The sequence below is a fragment of the Myodes glareolus genome, chromosome 4 (genome assembly GCF_982192425.1).
Source record: "Myodes glareolus chromosome 4, mMyoGla1.1, whole genome shotgun sequence".
Classification (NCBI taxonomy): Eukaryota; Metazoa; Chordata; class Mammalia; order Rodentia; family Cricetidae; genus Myodes; species Myodes glareolus.
Window position 1 is genome coordinate 86,705,499 of NC_142029.1, and position 25,679 is coordinate 86,731,177.

General features: G+C 49.7%; 2 protein-coding genes across 3 annotated transcripts; both read right to left on the reverse strand.

Moving 5' to 3' along the window:
• Positions 1 to 422: 422 nt before the first annotated feature.
• On the reverse strand, positions 423 to 6,093 carry Cplx3 (complexin 3). Its single transcript, XM_048417444.3, has 3 exons — positions 5,198 to 6,093; positions 3,927 to 4,014; positions 423 to 1,478 (listed from the first exon to the last, which is right to left on the reverse strand). The coding sequence occupies exons 1-3, from the start codon at positions 5,359 to 5,361 to the stop codon at positions 1,254 to 1,256; spliced, it is 477 nt and encodes a 158-aa protein (XP_048273401.2). The 5' UTR covers positions 5,362 to 6,093; the 3' UTR covers positions 423 to 1,253.
• A 97-nt stretch (positions 6,094 to 6,190) lies between these two features.
• Lman1l (lectin, mannose binding 1 like) lies at positions 6,191 to 23,159 on the reverse strand. 2 transcript variants are annotated; one of them, XM_087905702.1, is made up of 13 exons: positions 22,863 to 23,159; positions 18,052 to 18,206; positions 17,846 to 17,953; positions 17,686 to 17,744; positions 16,116 to 16,215; positions 12,660 to 12,780; positions 11,619 to 11,674; positions 10,824 to 10,956; positions 10,164 to 10,315; positions 9,109 to 9,176; positions 8,254 to 8,377; positions 7,330 to 7,457; positions 6,191 to 6,446 (listed from the first exon to the last, which is right to left on the reverse strand). In XM_087905702.1, exons 1-13 carry the CDS (start codon positions 23,035 to 23,037, stop codon positions 6,317 to 6,319), a joined length of 1,509 nt encoding a protein of 502 aa, XP_087761828.1. In that variant the 5' UTR covers positions 23,038 to 23,159; the 3' UTR covers positions 6,191 to 6,316. The 2 variants fall into 2 exon arrangements, with proteins under 2 accessions (XP_087761828.1, XP_048273398.3); XM_048417441.3 differs by having other exon boundaries at positions 6,191 to 6,449.
• Between the last annotated feature and the right edge of the window lie 2,520 nt (positions 23,160 to 25,679).

Sequence of the window (25,679 nt, forward strand, 5' to 3'; positions counted from 1 at the left end):
CTTAGTATGCAGTGTATGAGGCCCTGGGTCCCCAGAACTACCAAGAAAAAGAAAAAGAAAAAGAAAAACAAATGGCTACTCTTTGAAACACATATTATTCTTGGGGGAGGAGCAACACAGGCTCAGAGAAGTAAAGAACCTACTTGAGGACACACAGCAGAGCCCGACCCTCTCTTTGGCTTTCATTCTCCATCTCTTAGGTGAGGGGACACAACAGGACAGATGTCCCACCTTCCCATGCACCTCTTCATCCAGCTGGCTGCCACGCCCTCCTCCAACTCTAAAGAGTCCCACAGAAGCCCCCTTTTTTCTCATCCCTCTCCAAGAGCCCTCTGAAGCTGGGGTGAAGAGGTAGAGCGTACCCCTCCAAGGACAGGCGTGAGGCCTGCGAACTCCGAGTCAGCGGGACGTGGGAAGAGTCATGCCATTTGGAATTTTTATTTTCCACTGAACGAGAAGAGGAAATTCCAACTATGGAATCTAGAGAATTCTACAGGAACAGAACAAATTTTGGCTGGGCCCTGGGCCCAGAGTCGGTCTGGAGCTGTTGGCACCTACTGTTCAGTGCCAGCTCCATCCTTGGCACCCCGCCCTTCACACAGCATTGCTCCGTTCCCAGAGCCCACAGTGGCAGCTGTGTGATGCTGCGGCTGCAGCTGCTGCCCTGCCCAAGAAGGGATGTGAGCTCAGTTCTGAGCGGTCAGGGATGCCAACCAGGAGAGAATTTTAGAAATCACTCAGTCCATCCCCATTTTACAGACGACAAGACGGAACCCGGAAGGAGCAGCTTCTGGGATGATAAAGGTGGGGATAGAAACAGGCCTCCTGTGTGCCCAGAGTCCCTCTGAGCATCCAAGTGCTGGTATCTGCAGGGGCTGGCAACCCGAGGGGTGTGTGTCTATGTGTGCCAGGATGCATCTGTGGCAAATGAGCCAGGGCTTCTGTATCCTTCTGTGAGTGCTCTTGTGTGAAAGAACAGGGGACTGTACCCAGAGAGGGTTGGGCTAATCCTATCAGCTTGGCAACCTTTCCAGGCCGAAGAGGGAGAGAAGGAAGAATGAGAACTTTGCTGGCAATTAATAGGGTGAGTCAGAGCCCAGGCTGGACATGGACAAGAAGGCTCTGGTGCTAGGCTGGGGCGGGGGGGAAAAAGCCCAAGATGGAGTGGAGGTATCTGGAAGCTGAGACACTCTCCTAGCCCTCACATGGGACTAGCCCTCTGGCCATCCCAGAGGTAACCCTGGGGGAAGTGGTCACATGATGTCGCACTTCTCAGCTGATTGCTTGAGGTCCCCTAGTGTAGTCTGGGCCTTGTCCTTGAGTGAGCTGAGGTCTAAGCCAGGGAGGCTGGCCAGCTGTCCCAGCACAGAGGCCTTATCTTCTTCTTCCTCCGTGTCCTCCTCGATCATCTTTGCTAGCTCCCGAGGCAGTTCCACATCTCCTCCTGCCAGCTGGATCTGGCTTTCATCTGTCTCATTCTGCAGGAAAGAGAGATGAGACAAGGGTGGGGGTCTAGGAGGGCCTAACAAGCTTGGTTCTGGGGCCCTGGATTCATGGAGGCCTTATTCCAGTGAGGTCAGCGTCTGCCCCCACACCTGAGTCAAGCCTTCTGTGGGTAGACATGGAGACTTTGCACTTCCAAACCTTGCAGCTTTTACATGGCCTTAGTCACCTGGGATACTGAAGGACTAGCAGAGAGACTAATCAAAAAAAAAAAAAGTCACTCTGTTATGGTGGGCTGAGTCACGTGTTGACCGTGGCTAACTCCACTGAATGGCACAACAAAACCACCAATGGGTACCAGTTATCAATACCTAATCTATGGTTGACAGGGACCTAGGTGCTTTTGATTTTTTTAGATTTATTTTATTATTTTGAAGTGTATGTGCACATGTGTGGGGGTGCTCATGGAGGCCTGAAGAGGCTATCAAACCCCTGGAGCTGGAGTTACAGGCAGTTGTGAACTTCAGACGTGCACTCTGGGAACTAAACTGCAGGCTTCTGCAAGAGCAACAGGGGGTCATAGCCACTGAGTCATCTCTCTAGCACCAAGAATGCTTTTACTTTTTGTGACTAAAAAATATCCAGGAAAATGCCAGCCATGGTGGCGCACACCTTTAATTCCAGCAGGCAGAAGCAAGCAGACCTCTGAGTTTGAGGCCAGCCTAGTCTACAGAGCTACAAGGCTACAAAGAAACCCTGCCTCAAAAACAAAACAAGCCGGGCAGTGGTGGCGCACGCCTTTAGTCCCAGCACTCGGGAGGCAGAGGTAGGTGGGTCTCTGTGAGTTCGAGGCCAGCCTGGTCTACAAGAGCTAGGTCTAGGACAGCCTCTAAAGCTACAGAGAAACCCTGTCTTGAAAAACAAGCAAACAAAAACAAAACAAATCAAAAACAAAACAAATGAACAAATAAAAAGACCAAATAAAACTAGGAAAAGTCAGGAATGGTGATCAAAGTCTTTACTTCCAACACTCGGGAGACAGAGGCCAGTGGATCTCAATGAGTTCAAAGCCAGTCCAATCAAGTTCAAGGCCAGCCAGCGATACATAGTGAGACCTGTCTCAAAACAAGCAAACAAACAGAAACTAGACAAAAAATGAGAAGTGGTCCACAGCTGTGATCTCAGCACTGAGTAGAAGTGGAAGGGTCAGGAGTTCAAGGTCATCCTCAACAGGATGGAACCTGTCATGTCTACTTCAGAAATTAAAATTTTAAAAAGGAGACAGATTTTAAACATTTGCCTAAGATCATACAACGAGGAAGGGAAGTGGTAAGCTAGATTCAGACCTGTGTCACTCATTCCAATATCTGTACTCTTTTGGCACCTGCTGAAAGCCACCACACTCCCCTAGGTCTTGGGGGAGAGTCTCCTACATCCCACACTGCTGTACCCAAGTCTTGCCTTTTCTGCTAGACTCAGAATTCCCTCACAGCAGAATAATGTCTCTTCCATGTTTAGCATAAGCATTTGAACCATGACCCCATTGCTACCTGGATTTTCAATAATACGGATGTTCAATAATGCAAATTTTCTGAACCAAGTTTGCCTTTGAGAGACTTGTGGGAAATCAATGGCAGCCAAGGGCTCAGTAAACACTTGCTGGATGAGTCAATGTGATACAACATATTTGCTCTCTGAAATCAAGGCCAAGGTTATGGCATCCTACTCCTTGGAGTCTAGCAGAGCCCTGGGCACACAAAAGTGATGTTCTTGGAAGTGGCTTGTCCCATGTAGGAGTGGCACATTTGTGTGCTAATCTTGGGAAGAATGGGGCAGGGGCTTCTGAGACAAAGACAGGCTAAGGGGGTACCTCATTCTTTGTAGGTAGACCCCTATATCCGGGAAAGTAGCCTGAGGGCTGGAATAGGCAGAGGCCCAATAGCCACGGGCTTGAGTTCTCACCCACCGGCTGTATGACCTTACGAGTCCCTTAGTCTCCCTGACCTCGGTTTCCTTTTTCCCACGCGCAGTGACAACTGTCTAGCAGCTTTGTTGAGAGGGTCTGGTGGGGACACGAAGGTAAATAGCTGGTGTACAGGAGACAGAGCCATGTTCTCTCCTCTTGCCAGCTCTCCACATGCATTCAACAGCCCCACAACGGCTTACCCCTTATAAGGTCTTCTTTCCTACTCCTCTTCATGAGCCAGGCTTGACCCCGGTGGGAGAAGAGGGAGTGAAGGAAACAAGGACTGACTCCATAAACACAAACCTGTAAGCTTCCAAAGGCCCAGGGTCTGTCTCAGCTCCGAGAGTAGGTGGATGAATGAAAGAGTTGAATGAGTGAGGGAGTGGATCAGAAAAGGAAAACGTAATCAAGCACCTTGTGGGTCTGCAGGGCTGAGAGCTGAGGGGCCCTGAGGGAAGTCCAGCTCCTAGTGCTCAGGGTCCCAGTAGTAGCACCCCATCATTTAGGCCCTGGATACCTTAGGCAGACGGTATTTGTCTCTGAAGTGACTCCGCAGTGTGGCCCGTTCCGCCTTCCTCTGTGTGAACTGTGCATCTCGCTCCATTCTACATGGGGAAAGGACACCAGCTGTGAAGTCCCCTCAGAGGTTGAGAGAAGGTGTGGGCAGTCAGCAGAGGAAGGGCTAAAATGGCCTGGAAGACCTGGGAGGAGGCTGCATGGGTTCTTCAGTCCCCAGCTGACCCGTGCCCAGTCATCTCAGACTGCCTAGCTTAACTTTTGCTACCAGCTCATTACAGTGTCCTTCCTTGGTATTCTCCACTCCTGCCAATGAACAGAGTTGACTGGGTGGGAGTCTGACTCTCTCTGTCTCAGAAGATTCTACTATGTGTCCTTTGCAAGGGCTGCCTGGGGTCTGCCGTTCCTTCTCGACAAGCTGTGTGGAGGGGGCAGTGAAGGTGTGTGTGGGCACTCTGGATGTGGCCTATGGCTCCACCACTGCCACTTGGAGTTTGTCCTTCAGTAAATCACTTAGCTTCCTCTTCTGTAAACTGGGGATAAAACTTTGCAATTCACAAGACAACCAGGATTCAACAAAACGACAACAGCCAACATTTCATAAAGATTTGCCTTGTGCCGGGTGCTGTACTAAAGGGTTAACATGTGTGACATCATCAGCTCTCACGGATACATAAAGCACAGACTGTGATTACCACTCCCATCTTCCAGAAGGGAAAAGGAGCCTCAGAAATGCTAAGTGACTTTCCTAAAGTTACTCGACTAGTAAGCAAAATGAGGCTCCGGACCAAGCAACCTCACCTCAAAGCTCAGACCCTAACTCACTATCTCTACTCTGCCCTAGAACTACTGCACACAGTAGGCTCAGTATCTCTCAATAGCCCCATCCTGGATCTGTCCCCATGACTCTGTGCCCTGCTGATAAAAAGCACTTTTCTTACAGTCTCAGGCTCAGAGGAGCCCCAGTTGGAAACTGGCAGTTAAGACCAGATCGGATTAAGGGATTACCTATTTCATCAGAGATGCACGTGCACTCTCCCCGCAAGGCCCTCATCACCCTCCCCCCACCCCCAACTCCCCCTGGACCAGAGGATGAAGATGGACCGGGGGTCCTGGGTTTGAAACCGGATGGTTGTGAAAGTAGCCAAGTGCACTTCCCGCCTGCCCACCACGTTTAGGTGATGTAAAGGGGAGCTCTGAGCCAGGGGTGGGCATAGCAGCGTTAGTGTATTTGTGTGTGGGTCACAGGAGCGAAGAAGGAATTCCACTTACTTCTCCTCCACCAGTTGCTTCTGATACTCCTCGTACTCTTCTCGGCTCATGCCCTGTGCTTCGGCTCCAGACTTGTCTCCATCCCCTTTGTCCTCGCCGCCCCCCAGGCTTCCGGTGAGGTTCTTCAGCTGGCCACCCACCATGGACTTCACCATGAACGCCATGGTCTTCTCCGGCCACTGTACCAGGCGCCTGGTTCGCCGGAGTCTACTTCAGCACTAAGTCCCAGGAACAGCTCCAGCTGCGCGCTTGCCCCACGCTTTGCTTGCCGCTGCGGAGCCTCTACCTTCCCAAACCCCTCCTCACGGGAGGGGGGCGGGAGGGGGGGGATGCACGGGGCTGAGAAGCCTGGACCACGTGTCCGCTCCTCACTCCCGCCTTTCCCATGTGCCTCCTTTAGCGCCAGCCAAGCTCTGCTGGGCTACTGCTGACAGCTGATTAGGGCTTGTGGTGGTGGGGTCGCTGCCCTGGGAGAAGGGGCTATACTGATGTGTACTTTGATCCCTGCATCACCAAGAACCAGGACTTCAACTTGGAGCGCCCGATAGCCTCAAGGGTCCAACACCCCTAGCCTTGGGTCCTATTCCATTCTCCAATCTGCTGACCCTAGCAGCTACAAGGCTGGGAAGTGGGGAGACCTCACGAGCTGAGCAGGAATCCTGGTTACATGGTTCGGTGAGTCTGCACTCAGTTCCTCTGTCACGTGTCTGCCCTGCTGTCCCTGGAGCCTCAGGGAATGGGGAAGGGGAGTGTTGTTTGGGGGTACTGGAAAGATGAGCCAGAAGGAACCCAGGGGCCTCTCCTTGTCTTTGGTGAGTTTAGGGGCAGACTTGTACACAGCTATCTCCCTTTGTTTCAGCAGTCCAGAGGAAAACACTGTGGGAGTTTTTCTTGGCCTTCTTGCCCACTTGGATCTGATTCCTGTTATCCAGAGAAGATGGAAGCTACCAGAGATTATGTGAGTCTGGAAGGTAAATGAGGGGGATCAGCACAGCGTGAGGAACGTCACCTTTAATACAATGAACTTGCCGAAAGCTAAGATGTGGGCACTCAGGAAGGATACTGGCCAAATCCTCCATCCCCCATTTGTCTCCCCGTAAGCCATGGCTTTGAGTTGGGTCAAGCGTGCACGCTGGAGGGGACAGGCTGTCTCCTCAGAGCCCCCAGGGTCCTAGGGATGGGCAACACAGGCTCTAGAGGAAGGCTTCCTGTGGACAGGTACTCCTGGAGCCTCTTGTCCAGCTCCTGCCTGCTGCCAGAGAGAAAAAGTTACTTGAGTCTCCCTTCTGAAACCAAGACTCACACTTGCCTCTCAATACACAGTGTACCACAGCCTCCCATATTCTGGGACCTTCTATGGCTCCCTTGACATGCCACAGACATTCACATTTCACCCTGGTATTTAAAGTTTTTCTGGGTGGCTTAGTGCCAAAGCTGCACTCCTGTGCACACATTTTCTTCTTTCTTTTTTAGAGAAGATCTCGCTATGTAGCCCAGGCTCGCCCAGATTTCAGCATCCCTCTGCCCCAGCCTTCTAAGTGCTGAGATTAAAGGCATTGATTTCTAATCCAGAACACCCAGATTCCTTGCCCAGTCTTGTAAATTGGCCCTGCACTTTACTTCAACAGTATTCAATTGCTGCCTTTTTTCTTTCCCCTAAAGATGTTTTTTTTCATGCCTCCATGCTTTTTCTGACGCTACTCCCTCTCCATCAATGCCTTTACCTATTTTGCCAGGCTGGAAAACTCTTAGTCACTTTGATGATCCAAATCAAATATCCTTTCCAGGTCAATTCCCTGATCCCCATAAACTCCCCCCCCACCCCCAAGATGATTGCTTTTTTCCCAACTCTCCAAGCTTCCCAGCCATCACAGCACTGCTGGCTATCAGGTAATTTTCAAATGCTCACGCTAGAGTGAGCTCTGTGGGGCAGGACCAGATGGAACTGGGCCTGAGTGGGTGTCTGTGCTTGATAAGTGAGGTGTTACTGCTCTATATTCTGCTCCCAGCCTTCCGGTGAACTGGGTAGCTCCCGTCTGAGCTTTGGGGTCCCCTACTTCAAGTTCACCGGCTGTAGACCAGAACCAAGATATAAATGTGCTATGGGAAGTCCTGCCTGTGGGAAGGCTCACCTGAAGTTCATGTAGCAGAAAAAGCCTACAGTCTGAATGAGGAGGAAGAACAGGAAGATGCTGGTCCGAAGACATGCAGAAGTTCCTGAGAGCCAGCCAGATAGGCGGGGAGCCTTGGCTGTTCTTTTCTGAAAGGGGAAAATACAAGGCCCTGCCTCAGCTTCTAACCCAGGAGAGGGAAGGGGGACTGAATCCATGCCTTGCATGATCCCTATTTATCTCCTTCAAGCTTGGGCTATCTGGGGCTGTCATCTAGAGAACAAGGAAAAAAGACAAGTGTCTAAAACTGCTTCCTTCTCCAATCTTGCATGGTTCCATCTGTGGGAATAGCTCAGAAGAGACAGGCCCTGGAATCATCAACAGACCAAAGGTATAAGAGATGAGAGAAGGAGAAGCAGATGGGGACATGAGGGCAAGGGAAAGAACAAGGAAGGACAGAGGCTCAGGGGAAGTCAGTACCACTGTTGAACCTGAGTGGTCCCTGGCATGGTCTACCCCACTTCCCCTCTGGTCATCTAGGGCATTTGGGTAGTTCTGAGTTTGTGGGCCTTTCTCCTGAGGAAGAGAGTGCAAAGACAGCCCAGTGGTGGTGGTGCACTCCTTTAATCTCAGCATTTGGGAGGCAGAGGCAGGTGTATCTTTGTGAGTTTGAGACCAGCCTGGTCTACAGAGCAAGTTCCAGGACTACACAGAGAAATCCTGTCTTGAAAAACCAGAGAGAGAGAGAGAGACAGAGACAGAGACAGAGACAGAAGATGAGATTTGTGTTCTTGTGTTTTTTCATGTCCATGTGCAAGCACATATAGATACATTGTGCTTGTTGGGGTACTGGAGAGATTCTCCAAAGCTGTAGAAGTATTAGGAGAAGGGTGGCAGAGACTAGACCTCAAGGATGAGTGCCTTGTACAATCCACTACTTCTTACCACCAGATCCCGGAGGTCCTTCTGCAGGAGGCTGAGGATCTGGTCCAGCTCAAAAAAGTGATGCTTAGTGCCCACAGGCAGATAGAAGACCTGGGCTCCTGAAGCCATTTGGGCAGCTGCTTTCCTGGTGGTGTGGTGGGGGCATGGAAATCAAGAAAGATGATCTATTATCCTTTTTGGTTATACCCAAATTACCTAATCTCTTCCCATAATCCCCCAGGCCAGCACACGGTAAAGAATAGATATCATTGATAGAGTCTTATCTTTGAGGCCAGTTTTTTTTTTTTAACACTCCCTAGAACCTGAGACAATTTTAGCATATACAAAGAATTCTCTAAAAGTGTCTGTCTAGACCCTGGGCTCTGCTTTTTATCTCTAGCCCAGGGGAACTAGCTCTTCTCAGGTTCTTGCCCTCTGCCACCCACAGGCATCTAGATGGAGTGTATACAACCACAGGATCCATAATGTTCAAGAGATCTTCCTACCCTCGGAGCTCTATGGGAAGCTCTGCAGGCAAGGGTGAGCCAGAGTGAGATTCTGGGAGACTGGAGGCAAAATAACCTCACATCATTTCCTCCAAAGGGCCTCATCTTGGTTGGGCTTCCTCCAAGAACCTCTATCAAAATGTATGCCCTCGGGGACTGAGGAGATGGTTCAGTGGGTAGGAGTGCTTGCTTTGCCAGCACAAGGACCTGAGTCCATATTCCCAGCACACAGGTAAAAAAGCCATGTACGGTTGTCAATGCCTACAGCCCCAGCACGGGGCAGGGTGAAGGAAGGCAGGAATCTGACAGAGGCAGGATGACAGAGGAGTCTTGTTTGCTTCTCAGTCCTCATTCTCACTCTACCCCTTACCTCATCTCCTGCAGGGCTTGGAGCAGAGTCCGCTGTCCAGAGAGCAGGGTGCTGACCTTGGCAGTGTTCTACAGGAGAAGCCAGCTCTTACCTAGTGTCCAGAGTAGAGTGCCCCTCTCCTCAGGGTCCATCTTCCCCAGGGATATTTTACTCTTCTTCAAGACGTCTTACTAAGTAGCCATGGTTCTCCCCTTTCTGGGCACACTGAATCTCCCATAGAAGTTATCCATCTGGGTTTCTGGGGGACTCTCGTTCTACACCAAAGGTGTGATGTTTTTCCCCAAAGGAATCTCTAGGCTTTCCACAAATTCTTCTCCCTTTTAAAAAGGATCTCTCTGTGTCTTTTTCCTAGGCTGTGATCCAAAATGTAGGCCCAAGTCTGGCAAAGTGACCTGGAGACATAGCTGACCCTTTGGAGGGTGAGCAGAATCATGCCAGTGGGGTCTAGGGCATGAAGGCAGGACAAGAAATACCTGGAGTGTGGGCCTTTCCCCTCTGTGTCACTCCAACAGCCTAGCCTAGACTGCTCTGGACTGAGAACAAAATATTAAAGCCCTGGGCTGGGAGAGCCCAGCAAACCCTGCATTGCCCACATTGCCGGCTCCCTCTGCCCACTAGCCAGCACTTTGGCTGGGTTTACCTTTCACTCCCCAAGTCAGAGCATGTCCACGGAATGACACGGGGGGGGGAGGAGCCAGAGTGGTAGCAGAGATGAAATGAGGATTCTGGTGCAGCAGAGCATTTAAGCAAGTCTTATGCAAATACACGTGAGGCTATACGCCAATCAGTGCCTAGTCTATTTCTGCCATTTGTCTGTAGACCAGATTCCAAATACCTGGCATCTCTTCTCTGCAGCCCAGGCCTGTGGCTCCAGGACCTGCTATGTGTTAATTGCTAACACATAGCAGGAATTGCTATGTGTTAATGTCCTCTTACATACCGCTCTGCTGCATTCTGTGACCTGCTCTCCTCTCCTCTCCCTCTAAGGCTAGCTCTAGACTGCCACTATTCTAACAAGCTGTGGGTGGAAACTAGGGTGCCCCAGGGTCACTCACCCAGCCTCCCTCAGGCCTGACTTGGACTGTAGATCCCAGTTGCTGTTTCCACTTCCTCTCAGCCTGGTCCAACTGCCTGGAGAGAGCCCGGAGGGCCTGCAGGATCTGGCTTTGTCTGCCCAGTGTATCCTCCAGGTCAAAGAGTCTTTCCCCTGGGGATTAGGGCAAAGCCAAACTGGAAAGGTCACTGGGGTGGGGCAGCAGATCCTGCTTTGAAGCGGCACATGAGGAGGTGTAGATTCTGCTTCTAAGACCCTCCCCTGGAAAATGGGTCTGGGGGTCGGCAAACAGGGTGAGCAACAGGAAAGTACTTGCCAGGAAAATCTGACAATGTAAGTTTGATCCCCAGATCCCCAGAACCCGTGTAGAGGTAGAAGGAAAATAGATTCCACAAAGTTGTCTTCTGACTGCCAACAAATGCTGTGGTGCATGGACACGGACGGACAGACGGACACACACACACACACACACACACACAATGTTGGAAAAGAAAATGTGTCTTGGGGGTGGGTCTCACAGGGATAGGTCAGAATGCCCAGGTTCTGCTGAGATACAGCCTCCTTGGGCCTCCACTTCTCCACTGGACTTCAGGTTCTAAGGACAGTGTCCTGTGGCCCTCCAATGTGCTACGGCCCCACCTGCCTGCTCCTGGGTCCTTACCTTCTTCCTGGACTTCAGAGTCCAATGGTCGAATGCTGTTCTTGTTGGTGCCCAGGGCCAGCTTTGCCTGCAGCCCTTCCAATTTCCTAGCCAGGCGGAACTGCTCCTTCTCCATGAATATCTGGGGGGCCACCTGGAAGAGAAAGACAAAAGGTCAAACCCAAATGCGTGGGAGTCTTGTGGGGGGCAGCCTTCCCTCAGGGCCCCTGGGAGCCCAGTCTCCCTCCCAAACCATATACTCACTGGGACCAAGGCGGAACCTACAGCTCAACCACCAGGGCCCCACGGGACCCAGCAGCCATATGAGCCCCATATCTACCACAGCTTCCCATCTTTCTCTGCTCACTGTGAGCTCAGGCCTTTGGACATTTTAAGCCTTTAGGTACAGTGCCCATTTAGGCTCTTCTCTTCCAAGCAATCCCTCTCTCCCCTCTTTGCTGGCTCAGACCCCTCTCTAGGGTTCCTTCTCTTCCCTCTCCCAACCCCCACCCTGGGCTCTTTTGGTTTTATTTTGTTGTTTTTGAGACAAGATCCTAACTGTGCAGCTCTAACCTGGTACTCACAGAAATCCACCCACCTCTGCCTCCTGAGTGTTGGAATTAAAGGTGAATACCACCTAGGAGTCAGAGCCTACACTACCCAGCCCAAGGCCTGACTTCAGCAGGGCGCAGAGAGCTGGCTAGCTGGGATGAGAACTAGGTGTCAGGTCAAAGGATGCCCTGTTGTGAGTGGGAGGCATCTGAGGAGAGCTGCGTCTCTGAGCTACCTCTTCCAGGCAGAAAGGACTGGCATTACCTCTGGTCCTGGTTCCCTCAAACTGAAGGTCAGGAAGGACAGGACATCATGGTCATCTGGAAGAGGGACAGATGAAAGGGAGAAAAGGAGCTTTTCACCCAGCAGCCTATCCATCCAGACTCTAGAATTTGCCGGGAAAGCAAGAGGCTTGTATGACTCTGGACGACTCTGACCTTTGTCTCACGGGGAAGGTATGAAGGTCAAATAAACTAGTGTGTGGGATGTGTGGGTTGAACTATACAGTCAGAGAGGCGGCCCCAACAGCCAAGCAGCAGCCCACGGGACACCTAAGGCTGCTGCTACTGCAATCACAAGCACACAGTGGCTGCTGCCGCAGCAAGCTCAAAACCATGTCCCTCTTCTCTCCTTCAAAACCTTCTACGGCTCCTCGGTACCCAGGATCTAAAGACTTAAGTCCTGGCATTCACAGGTTCCCATACTCTGGTTCAGCCTGCTTTTCAGTTGCAGGACTCTCCATGGCTCTCCACTGCAAGACACCTTGCTGTTGTGGTTCCCTACTATAGCTTGTGCCACCCCCGCCTCCCCGTCACCATCCACAGCATCCAGGAATGTGACTTTATGGATATTGATATGAGAATATAAAATTCCTCATGTGTTATCTCATTTGAGAGGTGTGTGTGTGTGTGTGTGTGTGTGTGTGTGTGTGTGTATGTGTGTGTGATGAGGCCCAGGTTGCCCTCTGAATCTGCTGTGTAGCAGAGGGTAACTTTGAACTCCTGACTCCCCCACTTCTCCCTCCCTAGTGATGTGATTCACAGGCGTGCACCACCACACCTGGGATCCCGAATGCCGCTGGAATACCCACCAACAGAGCTACAGTCTCGGCCTCCCCTCTGAGACTCTCAAGAGCTCTTCAAGGCCAATGTGACCTCTGGCTGAGAAGTCAGAGAGGGGGTGTGACCAGCCCAGACCACTTGATGAGGAAGTAGTTGACACCATACATAGGTGTTTTAGAGTAAATAAGGTTTTGTCATCATCAAACACAGCCTGCGGTTCTTACCTACCTGGTAGGGTCCTCACCTGCTAAGGTGCTGGTGGCTGCCGAGACCCCAAAGAAGCCACCAGGGCCCAAGAGCAGGGACTCCACATTGACACAGAGCTCTTCAGGGTTGTTAGGAGTAAGGCCTCCACTCAAGGACACCTGAGGGGGATGGACAGAGTGAGCTCCTGCCTCTGCCTGGTCCCAGGATAAGGCTCTGACCCCTACTCAGCCTCATTGGCTTCAGATCTGAGGTAAGATAGAAACTACACAGCTTGGGATCGGAATGGCATGAAAATGATATGGATGCTGGTTTCATGTGAGCCATGTATGTTCTGGGTGTCTTAAGATTCTTTGTATGAAACTCAAGTCCATATGGATCAAAAGCCTCAACATGAATGCAAAGAAAGTTGGGGGAATAACCTTGAAGTCATTGGCACAGGAGACAAATTCCTGAACAGAACACCAACAGCACAGACACTAAGATAGACAATTAGCAAATGGAACCTCAGGAAACCGAAAAAGCTTCTGGGAGGACAAGGGCACCATTAATAAAACAAAACAGCAGCCTACAGAACGGGAAAAGCTCTTCACCAACCCCAAATCTGACAGAGGGTTAATTTCCAAAATATATAAAGAACTCAAGAGACTAGACATAAAAAAACAAAACAAATAATCCATTAAAAAAATGGGGGTACAGATTTAAACAGATAGTTCCCAACGGAGAGGAATCTCAAATGGCTGAGAAACACTTAAGAAATGTTCAACACATTTAAGCCATCAGGGAAATGCAAACCAAAACAACTCTGAGATTCCATCTTACACCTGTCAGAATGGCTAAGATCAAAAACATAAGCGACAGCTCATGCTGTCAAGGATGTGGAACAAGGGGAAGACTCTTCCATTGCTGGTGGGACGGCAAATTTGTTCAGCCACTTTGGAAATCAATATGGCAGTTTCTCAGATAATTGGAAATCAATCTACCTCAAGACCCAGCTATACCACTCCTGGGCATATACCCAAAGGATGCTCCATCATACCACAAGGACATTGCTCAACTAAGTTCATAGCAGCTTATTCATAATAGCCAGAAACTATAAACAACCTAGAAGCCCCTCAACCAGAGGATGGATAAGAAAATGTGGTACATTAACACAATGGAGTACTACTCAGCTGTAAAAAGCAATGACATCATGAAAATTTCAGGCAAATGGATAGAACTAGAAAAAATCACCCTGAGTGAAGTAACCCAGACCCAGAAAGACAAACATGGTTTGTACTCACTCATAAGTAGATATGATCTGTAAAGTAAAGGATAACTATACTTCAATCCACAGATCCAGAGAAACCAAGTAACAAGGAGAGCTCAAGGGGTGAGTGTATAAATCTCTCTGGGAAGGGGAAATAGAACAGACATCGAGGGTGGAGGGAGGCAGGGGTGGAAAGGAACAGGAGGGATCAAGTCGAAGGGAGCATGGAGGGAAAGAGTACTTGGAGAGGTACCTGGGATTGGGGGGCATCTTGGGGATGAGCTAGAAACCTAGTGCAATGGAAAATCTCAGGAATCGATGAGGGTGACCCTAGTGAAGACTCCTAGCAATGGGGAACACAGAGCCTGAACTGGCCATCTTCTGTAACCAGGCAAGACCTCTAGTGGAGGAACTGGGACACCAGTCCAGCCACAAAACCTTTGACCTACAATTTTTCCTGCTTGCAAGATGTGCTTGGGTAAAGGTGGCACAGAAATTGTGGGAGTGACCAACTAATGACTGGTCCAGCTCGAGACCCATGCCATGAGAGGGAGCTCACCCCTGATACTGCCTGGAGGGCCAGGACCCAGAGGTTGGACAGCCCCAAGACCTAGGGTAGAAAGAAACAAGACTGGAGGGAGAAACAGTCAATGAAAGATTCCTAGTGTTATACTGCTATGCTCATTGGTTGGTGCCTAGCCCATTTGCCATCAGAGAGGCTTCATCCAGCAACTGATGGAAGCAGATGCAGAGACCCACAGCCCAACATTAGATGGACCTTGGAGAATCCTGTGGAAAAGGGGAAGGAAGGATTGTAGGAGCCAGGGGGTCAAGGACACCACAAGAAAACCCACAGAATCAACTAACCTGGGCTCAGAGAGGCTCACAGAGACTGAACCGACTCTTAGAGAGCTTGCATATTGTGTATGCACAGTTGTGTAGCTTGGCTTTCTTATGGAACTCCTAACAGTAGGAGCTGGGGCTGTCTCTCTTTTTTTAATTGATTTTTATTGAGCTCTGCATTTTTCTCTGCTCTCCTTTTGCCTTTTCCCTCCCCTTCAACCTTCTCCCAAGGTCCCCATGCTCCCAATTTACTCAGGAGATTCTTGTCTCTTTCTTCTTCTCTGTCTCTGACTCTTTTGTCAGTTTTGGCAGCCTTTTCTTCATACTGGGTTGCCTCATCCAGTCTTTAATATGAGGTGTAGCCCCTAGTCTTACTGCAGCTTGGTATGCCGTGTTTGGTTAGTAGATATCCATAGGAGGCCTGCCCTTTTCTGAATAGAAACAGAGGAAGAGGGGACTGGAAAGATGGCGCAGAGGTTAAGAGTTGCTTTTCTAGAGGAAACTGGAAAATTTGAAATTTATGCCTTGGCAATGCTGAAGCATGCGTGGGCAGCCCGTATATGGCAATTCTGTTGAACTTGTCCATATTGGGTGTCATGGTCTAAGTTGATGAAATCGACTTACTAGGTCTCTTCCTTAAGAGGGCACCAGTTCTTATTACAGGTGGTTGTGAGCCACCATGTAGTTGCTGGGAAGTGAACTCGGGACCTTTGGAAAAGCAGGCAGAGCTCTTAACCACTGCGTCATTTTTCCAGCCCAGACTCTTCTAGAAGTCCTGAGTTCAATTCCCAGCAGCCATATGGTGGGTCACAACCATCTACAATATGATCTGATGCCCTCTTCTGGCCTGCAGGCATACATGCAGGCAGATCACTGTATCTTTTTGTTTGTTTTTCAAGACAGGGTTCCTCTGTGTATCTCTGGCTGTCCTAGAACTCACAGAGATTTGCCTGCTTCTGCTTCCCTGAGTGCTGGGATTAAAGGCGTGTGGTACCATTGCCTGGCTCAAATAAATGAATCTTTAAAAAAAAAAAAAAGAAAGAAAGAAAGAAAGAAAGAAAGAAAGAGGAATGGATGGGGGAGGGGGAGGAAGGGAGAGGAAGGAGGGAAAACTGCGGTCCAATGTAGAAAAAGAAAAAAAAAAACAAAGAAAAGAAACAAAATGCCTCCACCAAAAAAAAAAAAAAAAAGTATTATCATTTACAAAAATCCTTTGCATGAGTGGAAGACCACATGTGGGTACTGGTCTGAGTGTACCAGAGCCATGTATGTAAGCATAGGTGTGAAGACCAGTGTGTGAGCGACATGGGTCACAGGCATGAAGCTGTTGGAACACTAGTCATCCCCAATCCACATCCCTCCCTCCCACTGGAGGCTCCCACAGAAACAGCAGGGGTGACTCACTTGCAGCCTCTGCCTCCAGTAGGTGATCCGAGCTCGGAAGGGATGCGGCCAGTTCCTGAAGTTCCGCTGACAGGAGCCCAGCTCGCGGACAGTTCCATCCCTACAGACACTTGGAATGCAGCCAGCCCCTACAGAACCCGTGGACTGGCCTGGCCAACGGGGGACATCCCAGGAGCAACTCTGCTCAAGCCTGAATTAATTGTCACTGTCCCCATTAGGTGACCTGGCCTGGAACAAGTTCCTGTTGTCTAGCTTGAGGCTCCCTTGCTATAGTTTGCTTTCTTGGCCGGAGAAGAAGGAAGAAGAAAGAAAACGCTGTGTGGCAATTTGGCTGGAACCTGAAAGTTCCCAGGAGCCAGGGGCATCTGCAAAGGGACATAGGCCCAGGCTAACCGTGGGATTTCCAATTTCTATCCCCCAGCTCACATCTCAAGCCCACTGCCCCTCCCCCATTCCACTTTCCTTAAGCTTCAAGGCCTGTCCCTTTCCTTTTTTTTTTTTTTTGTGGGTGGGGGTGGGAGGGAGGGGTCTGAGACAAGATTTCTCTATAGCTTTGGAGCCTGTCCTGGAACTAGCTCTTGTAGACCAGGCTGACCTCAGACTCACAGAGATCCGCTTGCCTCTGCCTACTGAGTGCTGGGATTAAAGGCGTGTGCCACCACTGCCCTGCGGCTCAGACGGTTTGAGGCAGACAGGAGCTCTGGCCTAAAGGCCAAGGACAATATGGCTAGTTTACCTTTCCCTCAGAAAGGCTCAGCAGGCCCAGGGCCGGAGTTTCTCTGGTTCATGGGTGCACACTCTGGGACCTACCCTATCACATCCAGCCGAGTGTTGGGTAGCAGAGAGCAGGGAGAAGCCAGATTCAAGGCAGCAACTGCCTGGCTGTATAACCTTGGGCAAGCTCGCTCCCCTTCCCAGAGCCTGTTGTCTTTAAAATGAGGATAATAATTGCAGCTACCTCATAACAGTGTTATGAGTATTCACAAGACAGTGTCAAATGTCTGGGCACTGCGCCTGGTATACAGTAAGCCCAAATCCATAAATGTCAGCAATTATCCTAATTGTGATGGGCTAAGGGATGTTTGCTGAGACACACTGACAAACCAGTCCAGCCACCTAGGGCCGCCAGCAGGGGAAGGACGGGAGGCCACCTCATCTGGGAGTTAAGACAACAGTGCCTAGATCTTCCCTGGCTACTGCTGTGTAACCATTCAGGGTAATTAGCCTTTCTGGGCCTAAGTGGCCTCACCTACCAACCCATACTTAATAAGGTATGTCATGGTAGTTTATAAGGGTGTCATGGTAGTTTGGGCCTTGATCGCTTTACCTGGGGCTGCTAAGCTGATGACTGGAGAAAGATGGGGCCATCACCCAGAAGAGCAAGCACACTGTGGCCCTGGCTCCTGAGGTACAGCTCAGACCAGTGGGAAAGAGTCCCAGGAGGCAGCAGGGCTCATAATGAGAGGTCAGCTAAGGTGGCAGGTCTAGGAGGGGTGGACTTTTTAGGGGAGGAAGTACAGGTGATTGCTAAGCCCAGGGAAGGGGGAGGTCAGTTCCCTCAGACCCTTACCCAAACTGCTCCTGGAGGCCATGCCCATCACTGGCCAGCACTCGAATGGCAGGGCTGTTCTGCATAGGAGGTGACAATCAGCCTGAACCTCAGGCACAGTCAGGAGATTGAGGGTTAGAGTTAAAACAGGCGGGAGAATGGGCAGGAGATAACTACCCACCTGGATATCATTGGCAGAGGAATCAAAGAAGATTTTGAGGCCATCCCATGAGACCAGTTCCTCCGGGACAGAGCCGACTTGACCCTTGTCCTGGATGTACCACATGGCCTGCAAGTTCCAGGCCCACGGGTCAGAAACTCTGAAGGACACTGGTACCTGGGATTTAGCACCCGCTTCCCCAACAGATATGAGTAAGGACCACTCACCATACCCAGGGCTCCCCAGCGCCCTGGTCCAGTCACCCTCATCTGCATCTCCACTTCCCAGTCAGGGAAGGAGACAGAGATCTTGCTCCACACAGCACCACTACGGTTCTTCATGGATGGAGCCAGCCGCACTTCCTCTAGGCCTGGGATGGCATCTGTGGAGCAGGGCAGTTGGGGACCACAAGACCCTCTTCTCCCACCTGTCTCATTGGTGAAAGATGAGCCCTGGGTATCAAAAGACCTTGTCATTTGATACAGGGATGGTTGGTGAGATGCAAGAGTCCATTGGGGAAATTGGACCAGCACCCAGCTGGTGTTACCCAGAAAAGGCAGCAAGAGCCGGTACTTTCCTGTGTTCCACTTCAGCCTCACTGAAAGTCTATGCTATCTATTTTTTATGAAATTTCATTTTATGGGGCTGAGGATGGAGCTCAGCTGGTAGAATACTTGCCTAGTAAACACAAAGCTCTGAGTTCCATCCCCAGTGTCCCCAGAAAATTGAGTGTGGTAGCACACACCTGTAATCCCAGCACGTGGGAGGGAGGTGGAGGCAAGAGGCAGTAATTCAAGGTCATCCTTGGCTGTGCAGTCAGTTTGAGGTCAGCTTTGGCTACGTCATTGTTGTGGAATATTAGTTGAAGATGCGTTACATTCGTTTATGCTGGGGAACATTTGTTTAATGATGCAAAGATGTGTTGCATTCTTTTATGTTGCATTTGTTTAACTCTGTGAGGCTGTGTTACTTTGTCTGCCTAAAACACCTGATTGGCCTAATAAAGAGCTGAACAGCCAATAGTGAGGCAGGAGAGGGAAATAGGCAGGGCTGCCAGGCAAGGAGAATAAATAGGAGAAGGAAGAAGAGGGAGGAACAAGAAAAGGAGAAGAAGGGGAGGAGAATGCAAGGGGCCAGTCACCTAGTCACACAGCCAGCCATGGAGTAAGAAGGAAAGAGAGGTATATAAAATGGAGAAAGGTAAAACCCCAGAGGCAAAAGGTAGGCGGGATAATTTAAGAAAAGTTGGCTAGAAACAGGCGAAGCAAAGGTCAGGCATTCATAAGTAAGAGTAAGTCTCTATGTATTTATTTGGGAGCTGGGTGGTGGGCAAAGAGCTAGAAAAAGTCAACTACATATACAACTCTGGGGCTCAGGGGATGGCTCAGTGGGTGAAGGGCTTGCTAGCTGTGTAAGAATGAGGATCTGAGTTTTGATGCCCAACACCCATGAAAAAGCTAGGCTTAAGTTGGGTGGTGGTGGCACACACCTTTGATCCCAGCACTCAAGAGGCAGAAGCAGGAGGATCGCTGTGAGTTTGAGGCCAGCCTGGTCTACAGAGTGAGTTCTAGGACCTCTAGTGCTACACAGAGAAACCCTGTCTCAAAAAACCAACAACAACAAAGGTGGAGGACCAATTGAGAAATACATCCTAATGTCAACTCTGGCCTTCGAATGTGCAGGTATGAATTAATGTATGTGTGTGTGTGCACACTCGAACACACACACACACACACACACACACACACACACACACACACCCCATCATATTCATCATCACCATAGATTCTGTCTCCAAAAAAAAAAAAAGATACCATTTTACAGAAGTTTAAACACATCTCTTTCCACTAAGGCTCCAGTCCTAAGACATCAGCTATGGGGGAGTAAGAAGTACAAGCTGGGAGGATCCTAGAGGAGGCTAGATTAGGGTGAGGGGACCAAGGGTGGTACAAGGAGAGGAAGGCTTGTGGCAGAGGGACTGAGACAGGCTCTGGCCCGTAGGATGGTGAGGAAAGAGCATGACGATCATCCTGGCACTGATGGGCAGGTCAGAAGGAGCTCCCCGTGATGGGGAGAAGAGTGAGCAGCTGAGGCAGACATGACAGAAGCTGGAGGGAGGGAGGGAGTCAGAGCCTCCACTCTAGCTGGCTCTCTGCCCTCCGGTCTGCCAGCCTGGAACCTGGTCCAAGGCCCAGACCCTGGCAAGGCTTTCCGGAGTTTGCTAATCCAGCCTGTTTGCTCTGCAAAGGTCAGTGGCGGATGGGGAAGCACAGAAGTTTGAGAGTCCCTGGAAGCCACCACTGCTTGAAGTGAGCTGTTGTTTGTTTGTTTTTATAAAATAGCCTAGGCTGGCCTAGAACTCTCTGGATAGAGATGACTCCAGACTCCTGATCCTCCTGCCTCTATCTCCACAGAGTGCTGGGATAACAGGTTGCCATTCTACCTGGTTTTGTGTGGGACTCCAACCCAGGGCCTTGAACACTTGAACAGGCCAAATAAGCACTCTACCAGCTAAGCAACACTGCTAGCCCAACACTGAGCAGCACTGCTTGCCCAATGCCTTTTTTTTTTTTTTTAAAAATTTACATTTAAAACAGTAGTGTGGCCGGGTGGTGGTGACGCACGCCTTTAATCCCAGTTCTTGGGAGGCAGAGGCAGGTGGATCTCTGTGAGTTCGAGGCCAGCCTGGTCTACAAGAGCTAGTTCCAGGACAGGCACCAAAAACTACAGAGAAACCCTGTCTCAAAAATCAAAAAAAAAAAAAAAAAACAAAAAAAAACAGTAGTGTGGCCGGGTGGTGGTGACGCACGCCTTTAATCCCAGTTCTTGGGAGGCAGAGGCAGGTGGATCTCAATGAGTTTGAGACCAGCCTGGTCTACAGAGCGAGTTCAGGACAGCCAGGACTGTTACACAGAGAAACCCTTTCTCAAAAAGAAAAATGTGTGTGTGTGTGTGTGTGTGTGTGTGTGTGTGTGTGTGTGTAAGCACATATGCAGGCACATATATAGAGGTCAGAAGACAACTTTCAATAGTTTTTCAATAACTGGTTGTCTCCTTCCACTATGGGGTTCTGGAAATCAAATGCAGGCTGTCAGGCTTTTACTAATTAAGCCATCTCAGCTCTTTTCATAACAAAGACAGGGTCTTGCCAAGCAGTCCAGGCTAGCCTCAAGCTCTTGATTCTCCTGCCTCAGCCTCCTGAGTGCTGAGATTACAGGCCTATCCCACCGCACCCAGCCCTAGGAGATTTGCAGGAGGTAAGGCTTATCTGACTAAGTTTACATACTCATCTACTGATCTTTATGTGGAGTGTCTGCGACTTCACCACAGACTGAGAGCCTGACTCAGTTCTGGGGATCCAGGCTGGCACAGGGGAGCACTGGGTGGGGCTCTGATAAAGGAGAGAGAAATGAATCAACAACAATCATATCGCCTGGTGATCTTGGAGGATGTACCTTTACCACCCCCCCAACACACACACATGCTCTGCGACACCTTAGACATGGCCAGGCTGAGCCGAGTTCTGGCTCTGCCTTTGTCCCTAAGACAGCACCTGCCTGTGAAAGAGCCCATTCTCTGTTTACCCCCGGGGCTTCCGAGGAGGAGGAGGAGGATCGAAGTTTCTGCCATCTTGGAGCTTCTTAGGAATCAGGTCATTGTTCAGAACTTGTATCTCAGATAGAAATATGTAGCCAACCTTCTTTTTCTTTTTGCTTTGTGAGCTAGGAGGATCTGAACAAATTCATGGCTGGGCAAACCTCACAGTATATTTTGGAAATGAGTCATGTTCCTGGACTCAGTTCATGACTTACTCTGACCCTTAATTTAAGATCCTGCATATTGTAGAGTTCTCAGGACATCATCACAGACCCCTTTATGAACAAGATTAGACAAGTTGTAGGTCTGGGTTTGGAAAACCCTGAGCAAAGACCTGTGAGTTAAGACCTCTCATGTCTGCTTCCACCTCCACTCCACAGGGAAGGGCCTGGTGTTCGCTGTATCAAAATAGCTGGACACACAGGGCCTCCCTTCCAGCAGGCCTCTAGTTCCTCAGGATGAGGACGTCAGAGTATAGTGATGTTTTATTTATGTTTTAAAAATAAAGCTTGCCTGAAAATCAGAGGGAAAAGCTAAGCCACTAGAGGCTAGGCAGTGGTAGCACACACTTTTAATCCCTGGATTTGGGAGACAGAGGCGGATGGATCTCTGTGAGTTCAAGGCCACCCTGGGCTACACAAGATTGATGCAGAAACAGATCCAGGTGGTGGGGCCTCACACCTTTAATCTTAGTAGCAGGGAGTCATGTGCCTTTAATCCCAGCACTAGAGGGAATATAAGACGGGAGGAGACAGAGGCTCAGAACTCAGAGTCTGCAGTCGTCCAGCCTCGGCAGAGGTAAGGCTTCTCTAGTGGCTTGGCTGTTTTGCTTTTCTGATCTTCAGGAAAGCTTTATTTATTAAAACATAAATAAAATATCCCTATAGCAGAAAGGAGACTTATCCCTGTTCAAGGCACCTTGTCATTGTGCATCTGGCATATTAGGTGTGTGCATGAGTGTACGTGTGCATAGCTGTGTGTTCAGTCAGAAGGCAGAGGGAGAGGGGGCTGCAAATAGGGGTCCTGGGGCAGAGGAGCGGTACAGGAGAAACTAAGCTGGGAGGTGACGTGGGATTGTGGCTGGCCACCAACCCAGTCCCTCTCCCCGAATCTTGCATCCCTTCACCCTCCTCTTTAGCTGTGATCCTCTGTTGTCCTGCGAGCCCAATAGCTTCTTCTGCCAATGCCTCCATGTCCTACACACACACACACACACACACACACACACACACACAATCCCATGAACAAAGAAAGGATGTCTTGAAAGGCAAAACAGCTGGGTATGGCAGAGCAGGAGATTGGTCGGAGAGGGGACCTGGGCCAGGCACTGTCGCCCCAGTGTTACCCCTTTCGCTATACAGCGCCTTTCACACCTTCTGCCCACCTGGCTAGAGGCACTCTGAAGGACCCTGGGCATGGCCAGTCCCCTTTGGTTTCTCACCTCCGTGGTGGCTCCAGAACGGTATTCCTGTCCCCGGAACTGCCAGCCTTGGTCCCTTGAAACTGAGCTTGTACTCAAACCTGCGTTGCGGAGGGTGGCTCCTTTCAGCACTGTACAGAGCCAGCAGTGGGAAAAGAAGGCAGAGGGAAGGTGAAGGACCTCCTGTCCCCTGCATTGCAAAGGAGCTGATTTCTGGGCACCAGGATTATCCTGGCTATGAGATAACAATGGGATCCAGGATGCACAGTCAGGCAGGGAGATACCCGGGACCTTCCAGGATCTTGGTTTTTGACTCTGTGCACCTCACCCCCCAAAACATACATCCTGTTTCTCTTGCAGGTCTGATCTTAGGCCCCACCCTCCCTCACCTCCACCCTGCAGCCTTGACTGTCCCCTGGGCTCCTTGCCAGTTTGAGCTTCGCCCCTGTTCTTTGGCTTAAGCTGCCTTCCCATTTTCCCTCAGCTCCAGTGGCTGGTGACAGGATGGGGTGCTAAGAGATGCTCGGTGCCAGGCCCTGCCCTTCCTTGTTGGGGGGTAGTCCTTTGCATCCTCTCCTTCAACAGCACATGCTTATTCTACTTTCTGGCCCCCAACCTGGCCCCTTCCCCCTCCTCTTCAGCTGTGGCCCTCTGTGATCCTGTGTGCCACATAGCTCATTCTGCCAGTGCCTCTGGGTCCCCCACAAATAAATTCCATGAATAAGGAAAGTGTGTCTTAAAGATAAAGCAGCTGGCCCATATGCCTATAATCTTGGCACTCAGAAGGCTGAAGCAGGAGGACCGCTATGAGTTTGATAAGACTAGCAAATAGCAGGCCAGTTGGGGCAACACAGTAAAACCCTGTCTTAAAAACAGAAATGAGGCTGGGTGTGGTGATACCTGTAATTTTAGCACTCGGAAGGCAGAAGCGGGGGTGGGGGGTGGGGTCTTTATTAGTTCAAGACTAGCCTGGTTTGTACTGTGAGTTTCAGGCCAGACATGACATAATGACATAGTGAGGCTCTGCCTTTGTTAAAAAAAAAAAAAAGCAAAGTATAACTGGGTGTGGTGGGTTCATGCTAGTGATACCAGTACCTCCGAGGTAGGAGGATTACTCTGAGTTCAAGGCCAGCCTGGGCTCTGTAATGAGATCCTGTCTCACAAAAGATGGATGAGGGGTGGGATTGGATGGAGGGGAGAGCAAGTATAAATGCAATGTATAAAACTTGTTTGGAGTGTAATTTTAATCCAACTGGAAAAATAATAAAATAGTTGGGGAAATTGGAATAATGGGTATTTGATGAGATTTAAAGAATTGTGGTTAAATTTTTGGTGCAATATATTGGGGTTATGGTTTTTCAGTATTTAGGAAATTTTTAGGTGTAATATGGTACCGGGGTTATGGTTTTTCAGTATTTAGGAGAAATATACTAAAACTTTCTGGATGAATTCATGTTTGAGATTTGCTCTCAAATATCTCAAAGCATGGGACAAGCAGGTGGTATAGACAATGCAGGCCAGACCTGGGGCGGTAATTGTAGGAATTTTTTTTCCCTTTTCGAGAAAGGGTTTCTCTGTGTAACAGCCCTGACTGTCCTGGAACTCACTCTGTAGAGCAGGCTGACCTTCAGCACAGAGATCTCTCTGCCTCTGCCTCCCAGGAGTGCACCACCACCCCCAGCCAGATAGTAGAAATTTGAGGGTTCATTGTATTTTTTTTTTTTTTTGAGACAGGATCTCATGTCACCAAAGTTGGCCTGGACCTTGCTGTGTACATGAGATGACCTTTAGTGTCTCCCTCCTGCTCTCTGTTCCCAAGGCTAAGGTCACATTTGTAGTCATAGCTGGGGTTTCTTGTTGCTTAATTTTATTTTTATTTATTTAGATTTTTGAGGCAGGGTGTGTGTGTGTGTGTGTGTCCCTGGCTATCTTGGAACTCACCCTATAGATCAGGCTAGTTTCGAATGAATTCAGAGATCCACCAGTCTCTGCTTTCTGAGTACTGGAATTAAAGGTGTGCTCCACCACGTCCAGCTTACAATTGGTTTTTGTTTGTTTGTTGTGAGACAAGATTTCACCTTGCAGCCCTGGCTGACCTATAATGTGCTATCTAGACCAGCCTGGTCTCAAAAACTCCCACCTATCTCTTCTTCTGTCTCTCTCGCCTGATTCTTCATCAGTTTTATGTGGTGTGGGCGATCAAACCGAGGACTTATTTCCAGGCAAGCAATCTCCCAACTAAGCTATATCCTCAGGCTTGCCTTCTACTGCCTTTTCTTCCTTTCTTTTCTTTCATGCTGGAGATCCAACCCTGGGAGCTGGGAACCCTACCACTGAAGTATACTCCAGCCTACTCTTTACATAAGAAAAAAAATTCTTGAAAGGTAAGAAGCGCTAATTTCCAAACTTTCCATCCAGATAGAGGTTGGCTTTCCACGCAGCCATTCAGGCATTCTGACAGCTGCAGTGTCTGGCTGTGTTCAGCTGATTAGGCCCAGGCTGTGAACACACACATTTAGGACATGGTAAAGGAAGTCACTGTAGAATGTTCAACCACTTCCACCTTCCCAGCCAATCTCAGGAAAAAAATGGATCCTCCTACACCCCTGCTTCCTGGCTCTCACCTCTCTCCAAGCAAGGTATTGTGTAGCCATTTCCTTGTGAGTTTTAACACCACCTTGATGGAAGTTCACTGAAATCTAGTAAATTCTGAAGATTCAGAGAATTCTGAGGGAAGGAAGGCTCCTCAAGACTCCAGAGGTTCTCAAGGGAGGCTCATTAAGATCCAGGAAATAGTTCAGAACTCTCAGGAAGTCCCTGAAACTGACCAGATGTGTA

Excerpts from the sequence above, each read along its gene's own strand:
- Cplx3 (XM_048417444.3), bottom strand. The coding sequence starts at position 5,361 with ATGGCGTTCATGGTGAAGTCCATGGTGGGTGGCCAGCTGAAGAACCTC. Across the intron at positions 4,015-5,197 it reads AAGCAACTGGTGGAGGAGAA|AATGGAGCGAGATGCACAGT; the intron begins GTAAGTGGAATT and ends TTCCCCATGTAG. Across the intron at positions 1,479-3,926 it reads ACAAATACCGTCTGCCTAAG|AATGAGACAGATGAAAGCCA; the intron begins GTATCCAGGGCC and ends TCTTTCCTGCAG.
- Lman1l (XM_048417441.3), bottom strand. The coding sequence starts at position 23,037 with ATGCAGGGGACAGGAGGTCCTTCACCTTCCCTCTGCCTTCTTTTCCCA. Across the intron at positions 10,957-11,618 it reads TGAGGGAACCAGGACCAGAG|GTGGCCCCCCAGATATTCAT; the intron begins GTAATGCCAGTC and ends TTTCTCTTCCAG. Across the intron at positions 9,177-10,163 it reads TCAGGCCTGAGGGAGGCTGG|AACACTGCCAAGGTCAGCAC; the intron begins GTGAGTGACCCT and ends CTTCTCCTGTAG.